The sequence below is a fragment of the Danio aesculapii genome, chromosome 12 (genome assembly GCF_903798145.1).
Source record: "Danio aesculapii chromosome 12, fDanAes4.1, whole genome shotgun sequence".
Taxonomy (NCBI): domain Eukaryota; kingdom Metazoa; phylum Chordata; class Actinopteri; order Cypriniformes; family Danionidae; genus Danio; species Danio aesculapii.
The window spans coordinates 25,139,387-25,166,791 of NC_079446.1; the positions used below are offsets into that span (position 1 = coordinate 25,139,387).

The 27,405-nt window shown below is 36.0% G+C and overlaps 1 protein-coding gene across 1 annotated transcript; it reads right to left on the reverse strand.

The window, feature by feature from the left end:
* Positions 1-7,671: 7,671 nt before the first annotated feature.
* On the reverse strand, positions 7,672-27,143 carry ubald1a (UBA-like domain containing 1a). Its single transcript, XM_056470225.1, is given in 4 exon segments — positions 7,672-9,125; positions 9,127-9,296; positions 26,274-26,333; positions 26,881-27,143. Coding segments are annotated over 4 exon segments (591 nt in total). The 5' UTR covers positions 26,989-27,143; the 3' UTR covers positions 7,672-8,872.
* Positions 27,144-27,405: the final 262 nt, after the last annotated feature.

Genomic DNA, 27,405 nt, shown 5'->3' on the forward strand with positions numbered 1-27,405 from the left:
CCTTTACCTTTTTTTTCGATTCTTTCAAAATAATAAAAACATTCTGTCATTGATTGCGTAATTTATTGTGACTACATTAATTTTAATTCAGCAATTTTTTTAAAGCTAGCTAATTAAACTAAAAAGTAACTCATTATGTGTTACTTTACTGGTTCTTTCATTCATTCATTTTCTTTTCTGCATAATCCCTTTATTAACCTGGAGTCACCACAGCGGAATAAACCACCTACTTATCCAGCATATGTTTTACGCCGCGGATGCCCTTCCAGCTGTAATCCATCACTGGGAAACATCCATACATACTCATTCACACTCACACACACACACACACACACATACACTACGGACAATTTAGCCTACCCAATTAATTGGGTAATACCCAATGTCTTTGGACTTGTGGTGGAAACCAGAGCACCCGGAGGAAACCCACGCCAACACAGGGAGAAAATGCAAACTCCACACAGAAATGCCAACTGACCCAGCCAAGGCTCGTACCAGTGACCTTCTCACTGTGAGGCGATTGTGCTACCCACTACACCACCATGCAGCCTTTTACTGGTTACTTAGTAAATAGGGATGCTGCGATAAGGATTTTTTCAGCCATTACTGAGTGCCGATTCCTTGTCATAGTGATCAGCTGATACAAAGTCCCAATTCTGATGCTTAAAGCTTTATAATGCATAAAGCACATTTACAGTTCAAGTATGATACTTAAGCTTAAGATACTTAATCATTTAATGTGGACATGTCATAGTCAGAAGCGACTTTACAGAACAAAATAGACAAAACAGATTTAAAAAATGGGCAAGAAAAATCCCCAATAAAGCAATTTGGAAACATTGCAAATCATGAAAGAAGTATTCAACATGTCTCAATAAAGTTTGGAGGGCATATTTTATGCATAAGGAGTTAAAATGCACACCTATAAATCCATTACTTCTTTAGTAAAAGGACATAGGTCTATAAACTACTGCTTATTACAATACACATACTGTATACAACAAGTTATATTATTGATTATTCAAGTAATAATTTTTTAAAAAATTTCCCTAATACGTCCAGCCAGGATTTAATGAACTTGCAATATTGTTGAAAACACAGTACACTCAGTTCTGATATGTAAAAAGATTTCAGCTCTTATGTGTTCTCTGCTTGTAAACTCGTAAACAAACAATTGTGATTCGTTTATGAGATCAGCCAGATTAGCAATACTAATCGAGTCATGAAACGTGATTATCGGCTGATACAGACCTCTGTCGATCAATCAGAGCATCCCTAAAAAGTTATATTATTATGTAATGTAATGCATTACCCCGACACTGATGGTGAATACATTTCATTTTGGAGTAAACTATGCCTTTTAATCCTTCTTTGATAAATGAGTACAGTGTGAAATTATGTAGGTGTTTGAATGTTATGGCTAGATGCTTAGCAACTGACACTGCAGACACTCAAATAAAGGGCTGGGCAAAGATATGCAAAGAACTCATGTCAGTTGTTAGTCATAAATTGAGATGTATTTGATATGTAGGTTATCTCAGTACTTGGATGAAATATTAACAATGTTCATTTTATTGAAGGATTGAAAAATCATTTACTCAACTTCTACTTGTTGCCGGTTTGAGGTTCTTGCATTTGTAGAACATTTTGAAGATTGTGGGGAAGCAGTAGCCATTTACTTTCTTACTCTGGATGTTAATTGCTTCTGGTTTCCAACATTCTTCAAAACATCTTTGTTTTTGTTATTAATAAAGGTTTGGAATCACTTGAGTGCTTAAATATTTACAGCCATATCACCCTGCTGCCCAAGTCCGGTTACTCACTGAAGCCAAGCAGGGCTGAGCCTCATTTGGAAAACTAGTTTGCTGTTGGAAGTGGTGTTAGTGAGGCCAGAAGGGGGCGCTAAACCTGTGGTCTGTGTGAGTCCTAATGCCCCAATAAAGTGAAGGGGACAGTATACTGTCAGTGAGCGCCGTCTTTCGGATGAGATGTTAAACCGAGGTCCTGACTCTGTGTGGTCATTAAAAATCCCATGGCATTTCTCATAAAGAGTAGGGGTCTAACCCCGGTGTCCATCTGCCATTATTCATCATGGGCTCCAATCATCCCCATCCACCGAGTTGGCTCTGTCACCGTCTCTCTACTCCACCTATAGCTGGTGTGTGGTGAGCACACTGGTGCCGTTGTCCTGTGGCTGCCGTCGCATCATCATCTTCATGATTGTGAAGTGCTTTGGGTGTATGGCCATACACAATAAATGCGCTATACAAATACCCGTTACTTACGTACTATAACTGTTCAAAAATCGTGTAGTTCTAGAACAAGTGAAGGGTGAGTTGAAACCAATATCATCATACCATGTTCAAATGGATAGTTCACACTCATCCTTCACTTGTTCCAAACCAGTTTGAGTTTCTTTCTCATCTTGAACAAAGAAAGATTGTGAAGAATGATGTAAAAAAAAAAAAGTATATTTTATTTTTAGGAATGTCAATGGCTGTTTTTTTTCCAACATTCTTTGAAATATCTTTTGTGGTCAACAGAAGAAAGAAATTGATAATAGTTAAGATCCACTTGAACGTGAGTAAATGTTCAGAAATGTTCATTTTTGGGTGAACTATCCATTTAAATTCTCCCTTTCTTATTCTGATGTTCAGACTGCCTTTTAGCAGATCATCTTGGCTATACTCGAAATCGCACCCTATCATTGACTATTCCCTACAATAGTCCCCCTAATATAGATATAGCCTACTTTGCACTGGAAGCGATGCCGTCTGATAGATATTTAACAGTTAGCAAGCGTTTATTAGAAATGAAACAAAGACTTTGGGTTTCTACTGTGTATGCAAATGTTAATAGAGCAATTAAATAATAGTTATTTAACACTTAGCGAGCTTTTCTATTAGTAATAAAACAAAGACTTTTGGTTTCTATTGTGTATGCAAATGTTAATAGAGCAATTAAATAATAGTTATTTAACACTTAGCGAGCTTTTCTATTAGTAATAAAACAAAGACTTTTGGTTTCTATTGTGTATGCAAATGTTAATAGAGCAATTAAATAATAGTTATTTAACACTTAGCGAGCTTTTCTATTAGTAATAAAACAAAGACTTTTGGTTTCTATTGTGTATGCAAATGTTAATAGAGCAATTAAATAATAGTTATTTAACACTTAGCGAGCTTTTCTATTAGTAATAAAACAAAGACTTTTGGTTTCTCTCATATATACACAAAATAAAACAATTAAATAATCATTTATTTAGAAACTTACATCAATAGGATTTCTCTTTGGATGCCATCTTGAGAACAGATGCGGAAATTCATTTGCTGTGCACACTCACAGCGCATTACAGGTATTCTCTAGCTGTTGACTGGTTATAAACTCGTTATTGCAGTGCATTATGAGATTATTTAGGTGCACTTCAAACCATGGTTTTGAACACAACTACAAATGGCTGCTCCCTCGAACAGTGTACTATTTTAGCGTATGGGGCGATTTCAGAAACAGCATGTCTGCATGCACTATGATGCTGCCATGGGATTAATGGCAGTTAAACAGGTTGATTTAAGTATATTAGGAGCCTATGAACCATCGCTTAGAACAGAGATGCCCTAACTAAGGCCAGCAGGCTAGGGATAGAGGAAAATGCAAAGACTTTAGTGAGCGAATCAAGGCAAAGGCAGATTCTGCTTGACTAGTGTATTCAGCGTTGAACTACACTGTTTACTGATATGTTTTACTGCATTAGTTAATATGATTTAAAGTAATGTTTTTAATTTATTTTTAAATATTATGAAATAAATCAGTAGCTTTAATGTAGTGGTTCTATTACTGCTCAAAAAATAAAGGGAACACTTGGAGTTACATTGTGTTAAGCGTTCCCCTTTATTTTTTGAGCAGTAATAGTTTGGTATTTACCTTCGGCCCAGTGCTCATAATGATATTTGGTTTTTGGCCCTTCATATGAAAAACTTTGGGCACCCCTGGCTAATAATAAAACACACAAGCAAGGAAGCAAACTCAGAATGTATGGTGGGAAACCTTATTTTATGAAAGATTAAATATTAACCTTAAACAATAAGAGTAAATTATGAGAAATAAGAAACGTGAAGCAGGACAACCTCAAATTTTGGTTTACTTGGGGTTTAGACTGACCCAGAGTTAATGGTTTTAAGTGTGAAAAGCATTTTAGAGCAGTGAGATATTACATGTGTGGGATAGCTGATGGCTGTGAGTTTGTGGGCCCGGGACAAGGTTCACCTGGAACACAACAGGACCATGCATGCTAACACCAGTTTACTTGGCAATATTTTGGTTTTCAAGTCACACCCTGAAAAACACAAAAGAGAGGGAGGAAGCAGAGCAGCAGACTGAGACTGGGCTAAACTCTCTTATTAAGTGTTTAATTCAGAGGTCAAACAAGGACATTCAACATGAGAACCTGCTGACTGCTTGATATTCCGGTAGTATTGACTTAACCAGGCTTCTAGAAATATCTGTGGTAGGTTTATGCTTAGTAAGTATATTTACAGTGTTCAGCATATATGAGAACACCCCATTTTGAAAATGAATATTTGTATTCATTTCTCAGTAAATATGGGTAATATATATTGGTGCACTTGAAAAAAAACAGATTTATTAAACAGACATATTTATTAAAGTAATATTTTAGTCACAGGACATCTTTAGAAATAAAAAAGATAATACAATTAAATTCAAGCAAAATATTGGAAAAAAAAAAAAGTACAAACTACAACACCAACAAAATTGTATACATTTTTTGCTTCTCTGGATTTTTGCTATTTTTTAACATTTTATTTAATATTTTTCTATAATATAAATTTGGGTGTACTCATTTTTGCACCATTATTGTAAGTTATTTTGTTAGATAAGCACCTGATTTGCTTCAGTACTGACTAATCTAATACATATGCACAAATATAATATTTTAAAGCATCCTATAGAAAATCTGAATTTAAATGAGAGATTTGTGAAGGCTTACTCAAATATTCTGAGCACTGTACATGAACTTTTAACCAAAATGGCCTTTTTTTTGTTAAAACAAAATGACAGTATAAAGGCACAGTATATACAAATATATTCACACGCACACACACACGCACACGCACACGCACACACACACACACACACACACACACACACAGTATTAATCTTATTCTTTAATACGGAAGTGCGCTCGTTTTTGCAATTGTTTCAGAACTTCCAATTCAGTTTCCTATGGGAGAAATGACTAACAATGATAAACATCAGAAAATTGTTAAACTGCTTGCACTTCAAACAAGTTTGTTCATGACTACACATAAAAAGAAGAATGCATTTAGAAATTATAAGTTTGCAACATCAAGCAGCATAATGCTTGTTTTTAATGTCAAAAGTTCAATGGAAGTGAATGATACAGGAAGTTACGAGTCAAAAAGATTCCAATGGCTGTGCTAGCTTATATTTGAAAACTAAGGTCAATAATGGCAGATAATTTTGTCACCACTAGATGGCGTGTATTCACAACAAACAAAGGCATAGTTTGATGATGCTGCACTGTAAAAATTATCTGTAGATTAGCAGTTTTCTGTATTTTGTGGTTCATGTTCCCCCTAACATTCCTTTTCTCAACACCTTTTACCTTAAAAAGTTTGAAAAAAGTAATTTCAAATTATTTAAAATGTGTACGTCATATACATTTTTTTTTACAGACTTATTTCTCGATATTCATTCATTCATTTTCCTTTGGCTTAGTCCCTTTATTTATTAGAGGTGTGAACCTACACTGGTCTCACCGTTCGGTTCCGATTATCATGCCATCGATTCTGTTCAAGTCTGTTCATCTCGGTGCAGAGGATGCTTTCTATACACAGTTTCATATTTTCTTCACAGTACAACAATTCTTGTATTAAAATGTATAAATATATTCATATTTATAATACAATTTTGTCCTTTAATACAAACAGTCAGATATATAAACTCTACCTTTAAACAACATGAGCCTTTATAGCAAATAAACGAATATAAATATCCCGCTCACTCTCTGAGCCTTGTGTTGGTCAAGCGCTCAACAAAAAGGGCTGCGATTGGCGCCCTTCACAGATGAGTGACACTGATAATCGGCAGCAGCGATCACAGCTGATCCATGATAGTGGTAGACGCGGTGGATCGCTGTAACAGCCGAGAGGAGAGAAAAAGTCACGCCCAGCAGGTCAAATGGGCCACAGTGAGAGAGAAAAATGGAGTTTACTTTCATTCTCAGTGAAATAGGGGCTTCTGCTGTAAGTGACAGTAAAAAAACTGTCCAGCAAACACACGCGTGACGCGTTATATTATTTCTAATACATGATATGATTTCAAACTACTAAAATGTCAATAAAAGTCACTTTGTTAAACTGTAGAGTTGAATTTTCAACGTCAAAAGTTGACAGAGCAGAGATCAAAGTCCCATAATGCAATTCACTACCTTAAATAAACAGAAAACACTCATAAATCACAAAATACGGAAACAGTTATTTAACAGATATTTTTTACAGTGTGTGACTGTGTGTGGAATCATGGGAGTTGTGGTCTTCATTATATCCAACAGGACTCCTGCTGAGTTATTACTTTGGCTCCGCTTCCAGTTCTTCCAGTGGTGAGCATGTGGGGAAGAAGCAGCGCTGTTTTATTATACTAAATACATTTTAGGGTTCTGGTATAATGCTGCTCTGTGACGTCTAAGACAGCACACAACATATTAAAGCTTCTTTGGTGTTTCCATTTTTCATAAAACATAAAAACATTCTATCAGCATAACCTCACTTGCTAAAATTCCTTCTTTTCCTTGAATTGAACATTCTTCAAAACATTTAGGATGAGCATATTTCACCCAAACCTTCAAACTGACATCACCAGAGAAAGACTGTCATTCCAGAGCAGAAGAAAGTGCTTAGACATAGACATAGTATGCAATAATTATTCACTTTAAGACTAACAGTAGCTATGTTTCCATCCATAAATCTGAATTAATTTATGTGCAAAACTGTAATAAGCATAAAAGAAGTGCGCATAAAGCAGTTTCCATACAATGAGTCAAAGAGAACAAAATCGCCACTTCCTGATTAACTGGCGCCCTTGACGCTCTTGACAGTTCTGGAGGTCATTAATAATAGAATATCACTCATACTAAAATGGTTAAGGCGTTTTAGAATGACTAAAACAACATTTCAGGTGTTTTATAATGTGCTCAGCCTGCTGGTTTGTCCAGTCGCACACATTTTTATCATCACATGATCTCATAACAAAATCACATGACCTTTTTTTAATGCACATACTGGAATTTGTTCGGTAAAAGTGTTTTTATCGTAGTTTATGCACATCTTTTCTTATCGAATAAAACGTTTATCCTACTCAGTTATGCGCATATGTGCGCATTTTCAAAACTTTTGCGCATTTTGGCGTTCTCATCTATCGATTTTTTTATGCGCATAAAAACAGGTGAATGGAAACGTAGCTACTGTGTGCTAAGAAAATAAACACTGTAAAGTCTTATTTCATCCAGACTTTGTTAATTTATCTTATAAACAGAAAGAAAGGTCAGAATGCTGTAATATTTCTATTACAAATATTTTTAACCTGATCGTACAACGACACAGCAACTGCTTATCATTTGGAGAACAGAAGTCATATGGTAGGACATACAATATTTATTTAGGAACACAAACAATGATAAGTTAATTATCAGGTAGTCCACAAATATTGTGGGAATGGTCTCAATACAGTCAAACAGGGGAAAACATACATGGAAAACCATTTGGGAACAAGGGACCCCGAAAGAAAAAGTTTGATCAGAAACTGGTGTAAAGGGAAAATGAAACATTGTAGATCAGCAAAGAGTTTTTTTTTTGATTCTTCAGATTCATCATTTGAAATAAACGGCAATAGAAAAGCAGATGGTGCCAGAATCACAAGCTGAATAGGAGATCTTTCACTAAAACTAGCAATAAGATAGAGTTCCCGAAAAAGCGTTCATGTAGAATTCCCCCAAATAGCAAGAAACTACAAAATATGATATACATGTGAATACGTCATGCAAAGTGGTAAGTCTGCTTACAAACATGTTGTATAGTAGTCCGGTTTCAAATGTAGCTTTAGCGGTGTGGATTTACTCTCCTCGACTAAGAGAAAACAGTCTGGAAAAAAAAGCTCCTCCTAAACAGATTTCAATAAAACTACAAACCATGATTATAAAACATCCAGGTCTTTCGTATTCTATTTTCAGACAGTCTCTGAGGACATCAGTGAGCTACCGCTTAATGGATATAAAGCAAAGCGCGATGGAAAAAATCCGGTTCAAAAAATTGTGTTCAACTAGGAAGATTCCCTGATTGGTTGAGTAGAGTGTCAGGTGACCAGTGAGGTACGAAAAAAGTCCCATTATCCAACGGGGAGAGAAAAGATCAGTCCCATACACAATGTTTAAGTGTGTCAGTCTCTCTCGCGCACACACACACACACGCACACACACACGCACACACTGAACACATGAACGCTTGCATTGAATACTAGTTAGTTAAAAACCGCAAAAAAACAGATCGCTAATCCACATGCAACGTCTTGCATAAAGAACACCAGATAAAAGAATTAAAAAGTAAAACGTTGAGAAAAGTTGCTGCCTTAGATGCTAGATGTCCATCTTTGAGAAAATATCAGAAATAATCCACAGGCGCAATGATCATAGTCCCTGTATATGTTAATCTACTCTTTTATTATAGGAAAAAAAACTCGCTCTCTTTCTTCGTAATACAATGTGCGATTGTTTCGTTCTTTTACGTATTACCTTCCTGTTGGCTTTCGCTCCTCTTCTGTAAATGTCCATGTTGCTTGGTTATTCTTTGTGTAGCTCTCTCTGCCTCCATGTTTGGTGAGTAAGAGAGAAAAACGCGAGCCCTCCCCGAACCCTCGCTCCACGGGTCGGTGAAGTTGGGGAGGAGGACAGGTAGCCCAGGCCCTCATCTCTCGGCTTCCATGGCGGCGCTGGCCTTCTGTTCGGATGCCGCTTGCTGGTTGACAGCTGAGGGCCAGCCTGGGGATGGGTGGGCCTGTTGGGCGGATGGGCCCTGAGTCCATAAACTCTGCTGGTTGGGTATGGGTGGGGCCATGCCCCAGCTGACCGGGGGCGGAGGGGGTGAGGTGGCCATGCTGGGACCGCTGCTGCTGTTGAAGCTTTCTGAGGCTTTAAGTCGCGAGAACATGGTGAGCGCGTCTGGGAAGTTTGGTGGTGTTGCCGGCGTGTTGGCGGGAGTACACATCTGAAATTGGAAATAAGAATTATAAATATTTTTTTGGATAGTGCGCATTATTGGTAACACTTTATTTTGATGGTCCATTTGAGTATTAGTAGACTGTCTGCTTAATATCTGTTGATACTGCTCCTTCAACAGACATTTAACTGACTATAAGAAACTTAGCAAGTACATGTCAACTTACACTTACCCTAACCCCAACCCTGACCCCAATCTAACAGTCAACTTAAAAAATAATTAATGAGAAAATAATTTAATGAGAATTAGTTGGCATGTAGATGCAATGTAACCTAAATTCAACAAATGGATTATCAAAATAAAGTGTGACCGCATTATTTCCTGAATTCAATTAGAAACCTAGTGATATTTTGAAGACTATAACCATAAATATTACTATAAACATGTACTAAGACATTTTATCAATTATAACATCTGTAAAATGGCATGTTATTGCATGATAGATGGCAACTTTGAATAGTGATTAGTGAAATTGTTTTTACAGTGAATTGTATTGTGCAATACATCGTTTTAAACCATAGGTCTCAAACTCAATTCCTGGAGGGCCGCAGCTCTGCACAGTGTTACTCCAACCCTGATCAAACACAGCTGATCCAAATAATGAAGGTGTTCAAGACTCTTTTGAACACCTCGATTATTTGGATCAGCTGTGTTTGTTAAGGTTGGAGCAAAACTGTGCAGAGCTGCGGCCCTCCAGCAATTGAGTTTGAGACCTATGGTTTAAACAATCTCATGATACTATAGAGGTGGATAGGTGTCGTTTATTTGGCATAGAAGGCAAAGTCAAGTCAAGTTGAGCTTTATTGACATTCTGCTACAAGTGTGGACATACAGTAGAATATAATGTGTCTCGCAAGACCACGATGCTACATAAATAAAGATTATCATAAATATGAACACAACACTGGACGTAAGAGCTATTTTAAACCTATACATAACTAAAATCCCAGAGCGGTAATCTAACTATATTAACTACTAACTATACATATGTTATAAATACTTAAACTATACACATAACCTAAGACAGACTATACAAGTACTTTTACATAAGACAGACCAATATTGTGCAAAAGAATACCAACTACTCTGCAGTAATTACTAATGTTACTTAAATTATTGTAGTTGGCTTGAGTTTTATAGTGAACTTAAGAGAATTTGTTGTTTTGTAATTTTTTTGTGTTTTTAAATTTTCTGTATACTTTAAACTTTTATTATACTATTCAATTTATAGATTTATTTTTTAATAAAAAAGCCATTATTATCCACAGTTGTGTTGTGGCCCTTTTTTTTGATACCGGTTCAGGCAAAAGTACTGAAAAAAAACAAGGAAATTAAAATAAATGATAACCAACCCTAGTAATATGTTTGAAATGAAGTCTTTTGTGCTCACTAAAGCTGAATTTATCTGATTAGATTGAATTATTACAATTTTAAATTTGTCAAATTAGTCATTGCACCACTAATCCCTGTGTATTACAGTTTTTTTTAGAAAACATTCAAATTTGCTGCTACAAGATTTTCAGGATCTTCAGGAAGTTCAAAAGAATTTTCAAACAAAAAAATGATTGGAAGCCTTATTTCTTTACAGTCGCTTTAATATGATGATGATGATGATGATGATGATGATGATGATGCTGATGATGAAGCCTTTATTTGTCACATACACTTTTACATGAAGTGAAATTAGGACCCCCTGACCATACACAGACATCACACATTTCAGGGGAAGACAGGTCAGATGAGAGGTAGCTTTTAGAAAGAGGAAATAAGAGATGTTTTGGGAAGAGGAAGGTTAAAAAAAATCTGCTAAATAAAAGCTTTTTTTTTTTCAAAACAGTACTTTTAATCAGTTTTCTTAATGAATCATTTGCAATAACTCACTTTTATCTTCCTTAATCCAAATGAATCAAATCCTACCCTTCCTCTAAAATTATTGTCATGTTTGGCTGATATTACAAACACCATTGTACATATCATTTACAGACCACTTTTCAATATCAGCACATAAAACCAGGTCACATCTTTTAGACTCCAGAAGTAACCAAAGGTTTTTATTGCATGTTGATTTTAAACACATTGTAACATTCATAAACTAATAAACACACATTTGAATCCATATGATAAGCAACTAAAACATTAAGTTGCCCCTGCAGATCGCTCCGACATTCCCTCCCTTCCTTTGCATTCATTCTGCCAGTGTTGACTGGTGCTCTTTTAACAGTTCTACTTCCTGTTTCTCATCTGCCCTGGCATCACCCTCTCAGGCTTCCTCTGTGTGCCCTTCACTATCACTAGCTTCACCATCACCTCAATGACCTCCCCATTGTCCTCTATGAACTCGCTGTCCTCTCTCCGCATTTACAGAGGTACACAATAGGCCTCATGAGAGCAACCCCGCCATCCTGTAATGTTTTTGGCGACAGGACAACAATCACCAAAATAAACAACATTTGAAATCGCCACAAAAGTGCAGACAATGGGTTAAATAAGGACTAAAGTATGGGGAGAAATTGAGAGATTTTGTGAATGAAAGCTAAATCGATGGTCAGCGTTTCATTGGGATATTTCCCGGTGTGCCCTTGCTCAGGTATGAGAACCATGTACATATTGTCTTACTGCAGTGATCACATCGGCATCCGTGTCCCGTCCTGTCAGCAACCTTGAATCCTGCCGCCTGCAGTTTTTATTGAACCACCCGTAAGGATATCTCTCTCCAAAAACCACCACAATTACCCCATTGTGGTCGGTCAAAAGTCTCAAATGGACCTCCGTGTCCCTAGATGGCTTTAATTCTCAAGAGTGTTTACAAGAAGTCTGAAGGATAAAAAAAAAAGCTGCATAAATGGCTCTAGTCATGAGTTTAGGAGAGCCGCTCAAAATGGCGTCCGATAATACATCAGCAGTCTGGACAGATGCTGCAGATGTGGAGTTGAAGGTCAGTGGTTTTAAGACAACCACCAGACTCGGAGCATCTGCAGATCCTCCATAATTCAGTAACATCGATAAAGAGTGTTTCGAGAGGTGCGGTGTACATAACAAACATGCTCCGGCCGACAGCTGGGTTGCTATGGAAATATTTTGGTTCTGAGGACAGATCTGTTGATGAGAAATGAGGTCAGAGTTGGCATAGAAAAACAGAACCTGCGGTACACAGCCCTGTTCACTTTGTTAGCTTTCATTTATGTTAGTTACACTTCATTTACTTGGAAGCCGAGTGAATGTTTAAAACAATATTGGTCACTGTTAGCTAAAGAGTGTGATTTCTGCATCACCAGAGCATCCCCAGACTGAAAAGCAATTGTTTTCAAACAGGTTTTCCAAACTAGGCAAGGGACGATAAAACTTTTCAAGGTATACCACAGTTTGGAAAAGTAAAGGTTTTAAAACTGTCAAAATTTTATGCTATACAGTTCCTACGGTATATGTAAGATTTTTTATTTACATTTTTTGTTTTGTTTTTGGGTTTTAGGACAACAGTATCTCCAGCCGAAAAAAAATCCAAAGATGTCGTTTTAAATTGTAAAAAAAAAAAAAAAAAAATCTGTGTTTTTGAAAAATGAAGACAGCAGAAGTCAATACTTCATTTCAGTTCCATAATATTTTAAATGTTTCTCAAAATCAAATATATTGTGTTCACAGAGGAAAGTTTTTTACCCAGACATTTTTTGGCCTTTTTGCCTTTAAGTTGATAGGACAGTATTTTAGACAGGAAGCGAAGTGAGATAGAGAGAGGAGGTAGGGACAGGAATGTTCTCAAGCCAGGATTCGAACTCGGGAAGACCTGAAGTGCTACTGCACCATTTGTCAGTGCACTAACCACTAGGCTATTGCGCCAACTTTACCCAGACATCACAATACGTGAAACCGGGATATTTATATCCAGGGTTATCATAACGTCAGAATCTTATACCGGCCCATGCCTATTCCAAGCACAGCCCTTGTCTTTCAATGGTTTGATCAAAAACAAAAAAAATTCAAACTCTGCATTGGTAAATGACTGGGATTCAAAAAATTTACAAAAATTGGGAACAAAGAATGTTTCACTGTCAAGTAGAGCACAATGTACAGTCAAAATGAAGGATTTTTGCAAATTGACTTTCACTCACATTTTGAATTATGCTTTGCATTGATTTGTGTTTAAAGTAGAAGGAAATTTCCATAAAATGTAATGCATGATGTCCTGTCAGAATTTTGTGTTTAAATAACCATACACTCTGCTTCCTCATATTTCTCTCTTTTATTTTGAATGGTAAAAAACCCAACACTTTAATATTTAGGCACATACCAACCCCACTACTGAGTGTGGTTGCAAAATAAATTTAGTCTAATACCTGCTATGTTACTTCAGACGTACACTACCGGTCAAAAGTTTGGGGTCAGTAGTATTTTTAAAATGTTTTGAATGTTTTAAATGTTTTAAAATGAGCTTATTCTCTTCACCAAGGCTGCATTTACTTAATCAAAAATACAGAACAAATTGTAAAAATGTGAAATGTTATTGCACTATAAAATGACTGTTCGAAAGTAGTTTATCATTTAATTTAATCTGTTATTCCAGTATTGTTAAAGATGAACTTTGAGCTTCATTACTCCAGTCTTCAGTCACAAGATCCTTCAGAAATTACTCTAATATGTATGTATGTATGTATTATTATTATTACTAATCGTAAGAGTAATAAAAAGCAATAATGATTGGAGTAATAATTTCATTTGAAACTACATACAATATGAAAGCAGTTATTTAAAATTGTAATAAATATTTAACTTTTTTTATATTTAATAAATGCCGCCTTGATGAACAGAATAAATTTTCTTAAAAAAAAAAAAACATGAAAAAAACTGACCCCAAACTTTTTTGGGTCATTTGACAAGATCAGTCTAAGTGCTTCATAGGAGTATTTAGGTGCTAATGTGTCATTTTTGCACTATTTGATTTAATTCATTCTCTGATTGGTGGAGATTTGTTTGCAGAAATATAAAAAATTATGCTTTTTAAACTGTTTAATATTTTTACACACATGATTATTTTGAATTTTTTTAAGTAATAATAAGAAAATAAATGAAAAGTAATGCAAATAATAATGCAGGTGGAGAGCATATAGCCCTCAACTGACATCCTCAATGTGAACAATAGGACGGTTTTGAATGGTTTTATTATTTATTGTTCATTTTCGATTTCCCTATGGGTGAAATGAATGTTTTCATTTTTACTTTTGAAACCTAAAGCCTGGCATGCACCAGGCAGAAGGGCAGCCATTGGGCAACATTGGGCCACTAGTGCACTTTGGTGTTCATGAAAATGTTTTCGTACAAACGAGGCCAAATGCAGCCGATGCAAGGTGACAACACAGTTAGTTTGCATCACCGCTAGTTCTTTATCATGAGCTTGGTGTGTCTCAAGCTTTAGTGTTGCACACTATAAGCTGATGTTAACAATCCAGGTCAAATGTGGGACTTGAAAATAAAAATCTTTGCATCAGCAATGTTTTGATTTCAAAATAAACCTTGTCGCCCATGAAAAGTAAAAGTGAAGAAAGTGAAAAAAGCGTGTTTGATAAACAAAGCACATCTGTAACCACTGTATCAGGACATCAGCAGGAAAAAAACTACTATTATTCAAGTACTCAAACCGTTTCAAACAACAACAACAAGTAGAAGTATTTACAGCGTTCTTATGAACATGAGACAAAAATGCTCCTCAAATTCACTGGAAATATATCGCACAAAAAAAAAAGTCATCAAATTCCTTTGAACTAAATCAGTAAAGCAATTCACCACTCCACACTTTCACAGTAGCTTGGAGGGTCTAATCCAAACAACTGCTTTGTATCTTCACACACATGTATACATGGCTCAGGGCTGGAATTATGGAAAATGAACACATTGTGGCGTATGATGTACAAAAAATAACGATAGGCTTCGCAATGAGATAACTGATAGTTCACTTCAGTGTTCCAGTGTTGTGAGACAGTACAGTAGACTGCCTGATCTGCTGTGTGCATATCTCAGAGAAAGAGAAGTTGGGAGATGCGTCAAACAGGCAGCCGTTGCCTTCAGGAGGTGCTTTGATTTTTATACCAGTAATTTGTGATCACATACTGCAGAGATGCAGAGTTGTGTGTGTGTGTGTGCTTTTCAAGTGTTTGCACACATGTGAGCAAATGATCTCTCAGTTCAGGGCTTGATTATTAACCTGAGTGTTGACACAGAACAGAGACATTTCAAATCAAAACAATAGGCAAGTATTGTCTAAAAATGGCATTTTTATGACAAATACAAGGCTTGAATCATATTCATTATTTGTTAAACAGAAGGACACGACTCTACGGCCAGTACAGACTGCTGTGTCCTCTGCCAAGTGATCGTAATATAGTGAAAGTTGTTCAATCAAAGCAGTAAAAGACAGAACTCCTATCTCGGTTTAAGTGCATTTTAAAGGCTATAAAATAGTGATAAATCAAGCAGTGACAGATACATTTTTCATTTTGACATATATCCAATTGTAACAGCTTATTGGAAAACAAATTAGGGCAGGACTTGATTCTATATATAGTTGACTGATTGGATCTTGGCCCGGTTTGCACTTGTTGGTATTAACTTGTGTTTTGAGTGATCCAATCATGAGTGGTCAGCCGAGACGCATTACCGCTGACACCTGGTATTAACATGTTCAAATGAGTCTCGTGGTCTCTTGTCATTATAAGCGATATAAATTGACTGTTTTCATTATGTTTATATTTCACAAGCTTTAAATCAGACTTGAAATGCAGTCCTTGTGCATCACCTTCGCTGAGCCCTCAGTACCACTGAAGAAACAAACCCATGTTATGGCGCTTACAAGAGAGTGGTAAAGCAAGCAAACAAAAACAATGACGATGGCACAACAATCTCAAATGCAATCTGTGTTTTCCCATGCTAGGAACAACAATCATATGCTAGGAATGTAGAGAAGGTTGTCTTCTGTTAAAGTTAAAAGTGGACAAGCTCTGTCGGCACCGATAGCCTAGTGGTACTGTTCGCTGACATATAGCACCGACTTGCTTACGGCGACCCGAGTTCAATTCCCAGCTCGAGGTGCTTTGCCGATCCTTCCCCTCTCTCATTGTTCCCAATGTAATTCACAAATGAAAAGCAAGCAATTTATTATTCAAGAGATGCTAAAATTGGCAATTCTGTAGTGATGTTGCACAACTGGGTTAGCATGTAAAAGTGAAATTTAAATTTCAGTTAAGTGCTTTTGCATTTGTTATTTCATTTAGGCCCATGTTCTAACAACTTAAACTACTAGTCAAGTATCTATTCAGATTTTTACATCATCATTATTTCTCACACTTTATTATTTGCAGGAGGTATTGCTTCAAATGGATAACCAGAAGGTTTTTTTATTTATTAAAAAAAAACAATGACAGTATGCTACCTGACAAAAGTCTTGTCATCGATTCCAGTTGTAAGATCACCAAATAATGACTTCTGTTAAACTGCATCCCAATAATCACAAATAATGCAGAAGAACTATTGGAACCTGCATTGACCCAAGATTCTCACAGAAATCAGTCAAGTTTGGTGAAGGAAAAATCATAGTTAGGGGTTACATTCAGTATGGAGGCGTGCATAAGATCTGCAGAGTGGATGGCAACATCAACAGCCTGAGGTATCAAGACATTTGTGCTGCCCATTACATTACAAACCACAGCAGAGGGCAAATTCTTCAGCAGGATAGCGCTCCTTCTCCTACTTCAGCCTCCACATCAAAGTTCTTGAGATCAAAGAAGGTCAAGGTGCTCCAGGATTGGCCAGCCCAGTCACCAGACATGAACATTATTGAGCATGTCTGGGGTAAGATGAAGGAGAAGACGTTGAAGATGAATCTAAATAATCTTGATGAACTCTGGGAGTCCTGCAAGAACACTTTCTTTGCCATTCCAGATGACTTTATTAATAAATTATTTGAGTCAATGCAGAGATGTATGGATGCAGTCCTTCAAGCTCAAGGAAGTAATACACAAAATTAATTCTTTTTCCACTGCACCATGACTTTATATACTGTACATTATTTCTGACCTACAGGGTGGCGTTAATGCATCCTGAAGTGAAGTGAAATGGCTATAAACACCAGCAAGATAAAGTCATTGTATGCAGAGCCAAAGACCTTTATCTATAAAGTTTAATTATGGAAACTGTGTTCATCTTAACTGAAAGCAACGTCGTGTTTGCTGGCCTCACGCATCATGCACAATTACATTATTTCTGTTAAGACTTTTGTCTAAGCAAAGACAGACCTTACTGTCCTAATTAAATAATTAAGAATCAAGGCATGATCATATTCTATTTTGGTAAAATAAGCATAATCTTAAGACTTTGCCTTTCACAGTAAGCCATTTCTGATACCAAATGATCAACTAGAAATCAAGTTATTTGTTCTTCCTCCCTATATAATTGAACTCCAGTACTACATCTCACTTACCTCACCAACACATACCTTAGGAACTCTTAAGCAGTAAATTAAGATATTACTATACACAGCATGTTTTTTTAAGTATTACATTAGCTAACCTTGAGGATTTTATTTTGCAAGGGGCTTGCATTTATCTTTCAATGTTATCTACCAACAGGGGTAGTCTTGGCCAACCAGCCAAACATTAACGTCTTGATTTTACACATGTGCACTGTTCATTACTCACACACTTTAGTTTGAGAATCAATGCCGATAAATGTGGTTTGCTCTCTCTCTACCACACTATTTACACAAAGCCATGACCATGACATCAACTCAAGGCCCAATGCCTCAGTTCAGACATAATAACTGACTTTGTATTTGCTGCCTTTAATTAGACGTTCCACTATTTCTTAGCTTCTAAGCATGTAATGTTTCACACTGTCTGCTTGTCCCACTTCCCCAATTCACAGCTTCCACAAGGGAGAACATCTGTTCTCTTTTATAGGCTACATGGATGGTAAGGTCATCAAGATAAGGAGCTTTGCTAAATGATCATTTTAATCAATCTGTCAATTAACTGCTAGAAACTCTTATCATTTCTCCACCCCGTCTCTAAGGTGCACAGAATTAATCAGTGTGAGCGATTAATAATATTGACAAACTGTTTCTGAAGTCACACCCATGAACAAACCACCGTTAAAGTTACCAGAACTCGTACCCCTCCCTCTCAGCCCCAATGCCAGGAAAAGGGCCTTTTCTAGTCTTTGTGTGATAAATCCTGTTTTAATTACTGCTGTAGCCAGATGAAAACTGGGCATCTCACTAAGAGTTTCTTTTTTTTTTTGTTCTTTGGAGGTTACTGTGTACACAGAGCTTAACTGGATGGGATACAAGAATTCCCAAGGAAAAATGTTAAATTCTCAAAAGCTGGCAGAAACCATTGTACAATTCTCCTAAACTTATACAGAACATATTTGCATTCTTGTTTAACAATTGACTAATTAAATCAACTTAATTTAGCAGCACTTAACACATAGCTGTGTATAAATGTATAGATGTATAAAATGTAGTTAAGAAATTGGGTTGTTTAATATTAGTAGTTATAAATGTACATATATAGTTTGCTTTATTCTGCTGCCTTTTTTCTATAGTCCCCTTAAACCAAATAAAACATAGGTACCAAAACCTTTAGCAATAAGCCGCAAATGTATTTTATTGTACTGAGGTAAAGAATCGGGCATCTTTTTAAAACATAACGATGATAATCACTCACCGTCCACTTTATTAGGTGCACATATCCAACTGCTTGTTAATGCAAATTTCTAATCAGCCAATCACATGGCAGGAATGCAACGCATTTAGACATGTAGACATGGTCAAGAAGACAATCTGCTGCAGTTCAAACCGAGCATCAGAATGGGGAAGAAAGGTGATTTAAGGGACTTTGAGCATGATTGTTGGTGGGCTAGTCTGATCTGAGTTCAGAAACTGCTGATCTACTGGTAGTTTCAGGCACAACCATCTCTAGGGTGTATAGAGCATGGTCCAAAAAAGAGAAAATATCCAGTGAGTGGCAGTTATGTGGGCGCAAATGCCTTGTTGATGCCAGGGGTCAGAGGAGAATGGGCAGACTGGTTCAAGCTGGTAACATGTCAACTGTGTGGGGGATATTTTTTTGGCACACTTTGGGCCTTTTAGTACCAACTGAGCATCGTGTCAACGCCACAGCCTACCTGAGTATTGTTGCTGACCATGTTCATCCCTTTATGACCAGTGTACCCATCTTCTGGATAACGTGCCACGTCATAAAGTGCAAATCATCTCAGATTTTTTTAAACATGACAATGAGTTAACTGTACTCAAATGACCTCCACAGTCACCAGATCTCAATCCAACAGAGCACCTTTGGGATGTGGTGGAATGTGGGATTCACATCATGGAATGTGCAGCCGACAAATCTGCAGCAACTGCGTGATGCTGTCATGTCAATATGGACCAAAATCTCTGAGGAACATTTCCAGTACCTTGTTGAATCTATGCCACGAAGGATTAAGGCAGTTCTGAAGGCAACCTTGTCCAACCTGATAATAGTAAGGTGTACCTAATGAAGTGGCCGTTGAGTGTAACAAACTATAAAAATGTGTAGGCTTGCATATCTCCTTCACCACTGAAACAATGCAATCTTGCATATTCAAAGATATTTCTTTTCCTTGAGCTTCAGTCTTATTCTTGCGCTAAGGGGTCACATCATAACATATTCATCTTCTATTGGTTACATGGTTCCTGGTGATATAAATTCACAAGTCAGTGTTTACTAAAAGTTACTATTAGATGCAAGAAAATGGAAAACTTATTTTTTATTTGAATAGATGTAAATGAAAGTCATGAAACAAAAATGGTAATTGGCACTTTCATAAGCAATACATAGGGCATTGTCATGCACATCTTGTCAGAAAAGCACAGTGATATCAGCAGTAAATCTTCTGTGAAGGCCAGAGGGCACCAAAGGAAACTCTAAATACCCAAAAACACACCAAGAAACTCTGAAAATCCCCATAGTGGTTGCTGAATAAACAGAAGTTTTAACTGCTTTCATTGATTCAGGTTATAATAACAAACACATGACTATGGAATTATCTCACATAAGGACTTATTTCAAACACTCAACTGAAGTTATGGCTTGCTTGGTTTGGGATGTGTTGAGCTGCGCATCGATGGATTTGCTCTTCAGTGTTTGGACTTTCAGCAGTGAAATTTAAACCACACTGAACTGAACTAAACTAAACTTCAACTATGAAAACCGGACTGACACCGATTCAATTGACTCGAACTTCAATGTTAAGCAGTTTTGACATTGACAAAGTCAAATTCGGTTTTTTTTTGCATAGTTTATCATTGTATTACCACACTGTGTAGTAAATGCTGTTCCTTCTGAAATTATATGCTGGAGGTTTATTAAAACCAGCTTATATATATATATATATATATATATATATATATATATATATATATATATATATATATATATATATATATATATATATATATATATATATATATATATCACTCTCGGTTAATCTCCCAGCACTAACAATAAACATTCATTTAAAAGACAAAATTCATAATTGTCATCCTTCTTTGTCCTACATTACAAATCTTTAAAGGGGAGCCATATGAATTTCATTAAACCTTTATACCAGTTAAGTTTGAAACCTTTTTTATTTATTTATGTTTTAATGCCAAATCAGCAGCATCAGCTATATTCATGGCAACACTGGTAATACATATTCAATATATAATTTACGATCATAACTAGGGCTGTACAATATATATCTTTTTAGCATCGATATCAATGTGATCATTCGCAATTGTGACATTGCAAGATTTTCAAGGTTGTGTCTGTATTATAATGCATCATTTGCATGTGTTTTTGAAGCCTGTGACTGTATGAGGATTGTAGCCATGAGAAATTGTACTGTTAGTAACTTTAATAAAGATTTTATTTTAATAAGTTTTATTGAATTATTTTTAGTCAAAATGCTCCTACACAAGTCACAAATACGTTTTTCTTCCCCTTTCAATAAATACAAGTGTGAAAAGTCGCCAATTTGTATGTACAACCTGGTGATGTCTACTTTAAAAATGGTCCTTATTTCTGTGTGATATCTAAGGTTTTGAGTATTTCTGTGAATTATGAGCTAATGTGGCGAGCAATTACTACAGAAGCAGCATCACTCTAAAAGGCAAACATCAAACATTACATCTGTCCAGGGACATGATCTCAGCATGCCCATTCACAACAATCATTTCCCATTAATTAAAGTTTAGTAGTTAAACGAACAGCAGTGAATGCAGATGTTAACCTTAAGGGAGCCCTAAACATGTGGCGAACTTTAACTGTGGCTGTGATGTTGTCAATAAAAATAAATGAGAGGATCAGTTCAGCCCCAAAAAAGAAAATTCTGTCACCGTCCACTAAATTATTTTAAGTTCAAAGATACAGTCACCGTCATCTACTCATTTCCAACAGTCAATTCTTCACAATACTCCAAAAAAGGAATATAGAATCAAACCAACATATGGTAAAACATCTTTTTTTCATTCAGTATGACTTCATGGTGGGTCAGAATAAGCTATTCAGTGCATGAGAAATTAAAGCACAAACTCAGTTAGGACAGCCTAACCAATAACATTAAGGGTTGGCAGCCATGCAGCAAAATCACACCTCTGCTTCTTGTGCTTCCACCTGAAGCTATTTAAATTGTGATGCAGTGGGGAAACTATCCTGTGTTTAGTGTTAAACAATGATCCAAAGACACTCTTTTGTTTTCCCTAAACCCTTTATTCCGCATAAAAAAAATCATTGTTGGTGTAATTTAATTTAATTAGGACACAGATTTCCACATATTTGAACTGCCTTATTTCATTCATTCATTTTCTTTTCAGCTTAGTCTTTATTAATTCGGGGTCGCCACAGAGGAATGAACCGCCAACTTATCCAGCACGTTTTACGCAGCGGATGCACACTCATACACTACGGACAATTTAGCTTACCCAATTCACCTGTACCGCATGTCTTTAAGACTGTGGGGGAAACCGGAGCACCCGGAGAAAACCCACGGAAACGCAGGGAGAACATGCAAACTCCACACAAAAACGCCAACTGACCCAGCCGAGACTCGAACCAGCGACCTTCTTGCTGTGAGGCGACAGCACTACCTACTCCGCCACTGCATCACCATACGTTATTTCAACTTGTTTATATTGTGTTATTTGAACTTATTTGAATTACATAATTTTAACTTATGTTAGCCAAATAAAGCCCTTGAGCTAATTGTATTTTGATCAATTTCTGTCTAATAACTTTCATTTGAATTACTCTGGCCTGTGAACACAGTTTACACTTCAGAAGCCAATTCATTTCTAAACACCTAATTTAGACAACGGGAATTTTACGTTATTTATTGCAGTTGCTTTATTAATGAATACAGTTAGCTGATGCTGATCTCAGAACTAGCTTTAGCACAGCAATGCACCAAACAAAATAACTGATATTTAAGCTGCCAACACCCATACTCTTCTGCAAGGTGGTAACCTCAAAACTAAACATTACAAAACTCTTCTAAATTTTTAAACTAAGTGAGGATTAAACTCTAAAATGTCTTTTTCTTAGCTTAAAACACCACAGATTATTTTATTGTCAACATTTCCCTTTCCTAATTCAATCCCATGCAATGCATGCTGGGAACCACATATACACTAACCATGTAGTAACAATTAGGTTAACAATGCTTTACAAACATAAGTAGATTGAACATAAAATAAACAAACTGTCTAAAGAAATTACAATAATTGTGTTGTTTCAGCTTATTTTATACAAGTAGTTTGAACAGGCAGCAACAATCATGTTTTTGTGTACTGATACCAATAAATCTCAAACAGAAAAAAACAAGGATTGAACAGAAATCTGAAAATATTGCACAACATTGTATAGTGATGTGCAATATGTTGCTGAATATCTAAGAAAGCTTTCATGACATATTTTGATATTGATTAAAAAAATAAATAATTGTTTTTAATAATGAATAAATATATATTTATCAATATAACAAAATGCACAGAAAACATATTAATACAATAAAAATTCAAGTAATACAAATCTTTTTTTTTTTTGTTGTTGACTATTTTTCTAGTCATTTACCATTAGCGCTGCATGATATTGGAAAAATCTGACATTGCGATATTTTTGTTTTTCTGCTATATATATTGCGATATACTGCATCTATACAATTTCCCCAAGTAATTGAATAGCACTATTTGGAAAGAATTTATGGTCCCATTTTATTTTAAGATTCAATTCTATTAATTAATAGTTAGGATATTTTAGGTATTGTGGATTAGGAATATCTGATAAGATCACGCAGAATAAACTTATACTGTAAGTACAGAAATAATTTATAAGTACTAATAAGCAATAACCAATATCTCAATAACACGCATGCTAATAGGCAACTAGTTAATAGTGAGAACTGGTCTCTAAAGTGTTATCAAATGTATTAATTTTGATTAAGATTATTCTGTAGGGGAGTGAACCATGCATAAAACGTAATAAACAAATTACAAGCATTTGATAAATGCAATAAAGCAAAGATAACAGTTAAATAATCTGTGGATGCTTTGGTTTTGTATAAGTAAATGTAGAAATTACATGGCAAAGTCTTTATTGTACAAATAATTCAAAACAATTATTCCTTATCAAAGCTTCATATTGGTAACATTTGTGTGCCTGAATATTTTAATCTCTCTCAGACCTTAAAAACATGCAAACTATTATAAAATGTCACTCCACTGTGGTTAAACTATGCATCAACATTGAAGCAACAATCCCAACTCCACATTGCATATCTTGCGATGTGACTATTGCAGATGCACACATTGCAATACTGATGCTGAAATGATATATTGTGCAGCCCTAGTTACAATATGAATTATTAAAAGTAATTTAGATTCAGACTAATGAATAATATGGAACATTTTATGAAGCAGTCTGATGTATGTGACTCAAAAAACAATTCACTCACACAGCTAACCACATTTTAGCCGTGTTTACATCTGGTATTAAGATGTGTATGTCAATCCAATCACAAGTCGAAGATGTGAAATACTGGTTTAAAAGGAGGCACATTTTGAGCTTGCCCACTTTCATTCGCTTATAGTTAGGTCGAACCCATATTAGACCGGATTGTTTTCATAGTGTAAATGCTCAGGTGGTTGAATGCATTTGAATAGCCACAAAAGACCAGCCACTTTCCACTACTGACTCAATCCTCTAATAGTTTGAGATAAGTTGGTGAAATGTGCAGGTGTGATTTAAATTCACCTGAATTCTTAGGTTTGACAGTGTAAAAATGTAAAAAGTGCAACGTTCTCTTCCCTATCCTGATTCAAACACAAACTCAGATGGAGTTCAGCATAGTTCTAAGACAAATGTTGAAGAAAACTGCTGGTCTCCAGATTGCTTTTTGTCTGCCTGTATGAGTTTATTTCATACATTATACTGAGAGTTCAGGAATTGCTCAAAGTAGACAACAGAAATGAACATGAACACCATGTGTAAATGGGAACGTTTCTCTGATCTGATTGATCAAAATACATCTTAATATCATTTATACAGCCTATGAATCATAATCATGTTTTATTCTACACATTACTATTGATCAGGTGCAAAGTCCTAGGAAGATCACTATAGAACGTTCCATTAGTTAAGGGGTATATGTAGACACACACAGAACGCATTCTTTAAAAAAATGTAACTCACTTTATACAAGCATCAGCCAAATGATTACATGTGAAAATAATTTATTAATTATGTCATTATTAATTTATTATAGTGAATGCATGGAATGGGAATGGGACCACATTGTAAAGTGCTATCTATACACCTTATATTTCTAGGTTTCTGCTGTGACAATGTTTATTTATGTACAGTGCTCAGCAAAATTGAGTACACCCTATTTTAAAAATGAATATTTTTATCCATTTCTCAGTGAATATAGGCAATGTATTTTGGTGCATTTAAATAAAACAGATTTATTAAACATATATTTATTCAAATAATATTTTAGTCACCAAACATATTTAGAAATTAAAAGATAATGCAATTACATTCAAGCAAAATATTGAAAAAACATTTACAACCTACAAAATCTTTACATTTTTTGCTTCACTTGATTTTTTACTTTTTTTTTTTTTTTGATGTGTATTTAATATTTTTCTATAACATATTAATTTGGCTGTTCTAGTTTTTGGACCGTTATCGTAAGTTATTTTGTTAGATAAGCTTCAGATTTGGCTTCAGAACTGACTAATCTAATGTATATGCACAAATATGATATTGTAAAGCTTCCTATTAAAAATATGAATTTAAAAGATAGATTTGTCAGGAGTGTGTACGTATATATGCTGAGCACTGTATTTAAATGCCATGCCAGCAGTGTTGGCTTCATGTCAACATTGGTATTTAATACATAATTTACCATCATCATAACAGTTTCTTAATAAACAAGCGATACACAAAAACATTTAGATAGCTAACAAGGGATATTCCAGAACTACATTATTATTATTACTATTATTATGCACATAACATGTTTCTTTTCATCAAGGAATTAAACACTAGTCCTCTATTCAGGAACACATTGATTTGGATTGTTCGACTGATGAAAAACCACATCCGTGATACTTTAACCTTGCGGCCATTATTTCATTTCATTTATGCTGTAACACTGAAATACTGCCTACCTCGGCACACTACAGTAATAACACAGAACACAGCTTGTGTTTGTGTGTGTTTATTTCTGGAAGTCCCGTCTCTCCGCAACATGGCCGACACTATGGCTACAGCTTTACATTGTTATTGTTTCAGCCACGACATAAACTGAGCACGTATACTCAATAAAAACGAACACATGTATAGAAAAAAGTTACATTTAATAAATCAAACACTTACGAACAGAAACCCTACTCACCATTTGATGATGGTGACCATACGGGATATTTGTCTCTTGAAAGAAGGCACTAAGGGCTGTCTGTGAGTGAAAGATCAGAACACAACATTACCTCACATGCCGTATTATAATAATTACAGGCTATTTTAACATCACGATAGACTGGGGAACAGTCGGGGTTCTCTTATTTTAGGCGAGCTGGGAATGGCTGTGGGATGTATCCTGATCCAAACGAGAAACGAAAGCACAACATTGTATCAGTGTTGAGCTCTTTGAGTGTAATCTGTCAGCGGTCATCTTTATTGCATAATAGCATGGGAAGCTAGTACAGTGTGTCATGTGGACGGATTATAGTATTTAATCTGGAGTAAACTCTAATTGGATAGTAGACTGTCTGTTGAGCTTTTCGCCTTTTTATACTATAAAGGTGTATTTTTCATGCAACAAAGCACATGCAGAGGGTATTAATAGATTTAAAAACGCCCAATGAGAAAACTAAAACACGTCTGGGTCATTGTTAGCACTCTGATAATACAGAATGACACATATGCATAGGTGTGCTATGCAGTGCACCACATAAACAATGCACTGGCGTAGGCATGCATAGTGTGCTCTCCGCTGCGCTTACCTCAAACTGCCAATGTGCCGCTTGCAAAAGCTGTTTCGCCTGGTCTGCGGCACATCCAGCTGTCAGGACGAACTGGTTGATCATAACTTGATGTTTGAGTTCATCCATTTTGGCTGGTGCTTGTTTCCGAGCCACGAACACTGGTGTTTTCACCCGGGACAGGATTTTCGAGATTTAGCCTCTCTCCGCTTTTCTCTTTCAGTCGTCCACCATTACAGCCGGTTGAGCAAACACAAATATTTACTGTAGGAGCCCTGGTGTGACGAGCGCCGAATGATTGACACCGCGAGTCAGCCAATCCGAGCGGGGTGGGGGTCATGGGAATTGTATGCGTCGGGATTCCACGTTTGTTGTGTTTCTGATGACACTATGATAGTTTGACATATATATTGAAGCCATAGATATACATATTACGATTTGGTTTGTATAATGTCAAATTATCGATTCTTAAACTGAGAGAGGGAATATGTAGATAACACAGAAAAGACAGTGGTGCGTGTTCAAATTGGTCTTTAAACTGCGAAA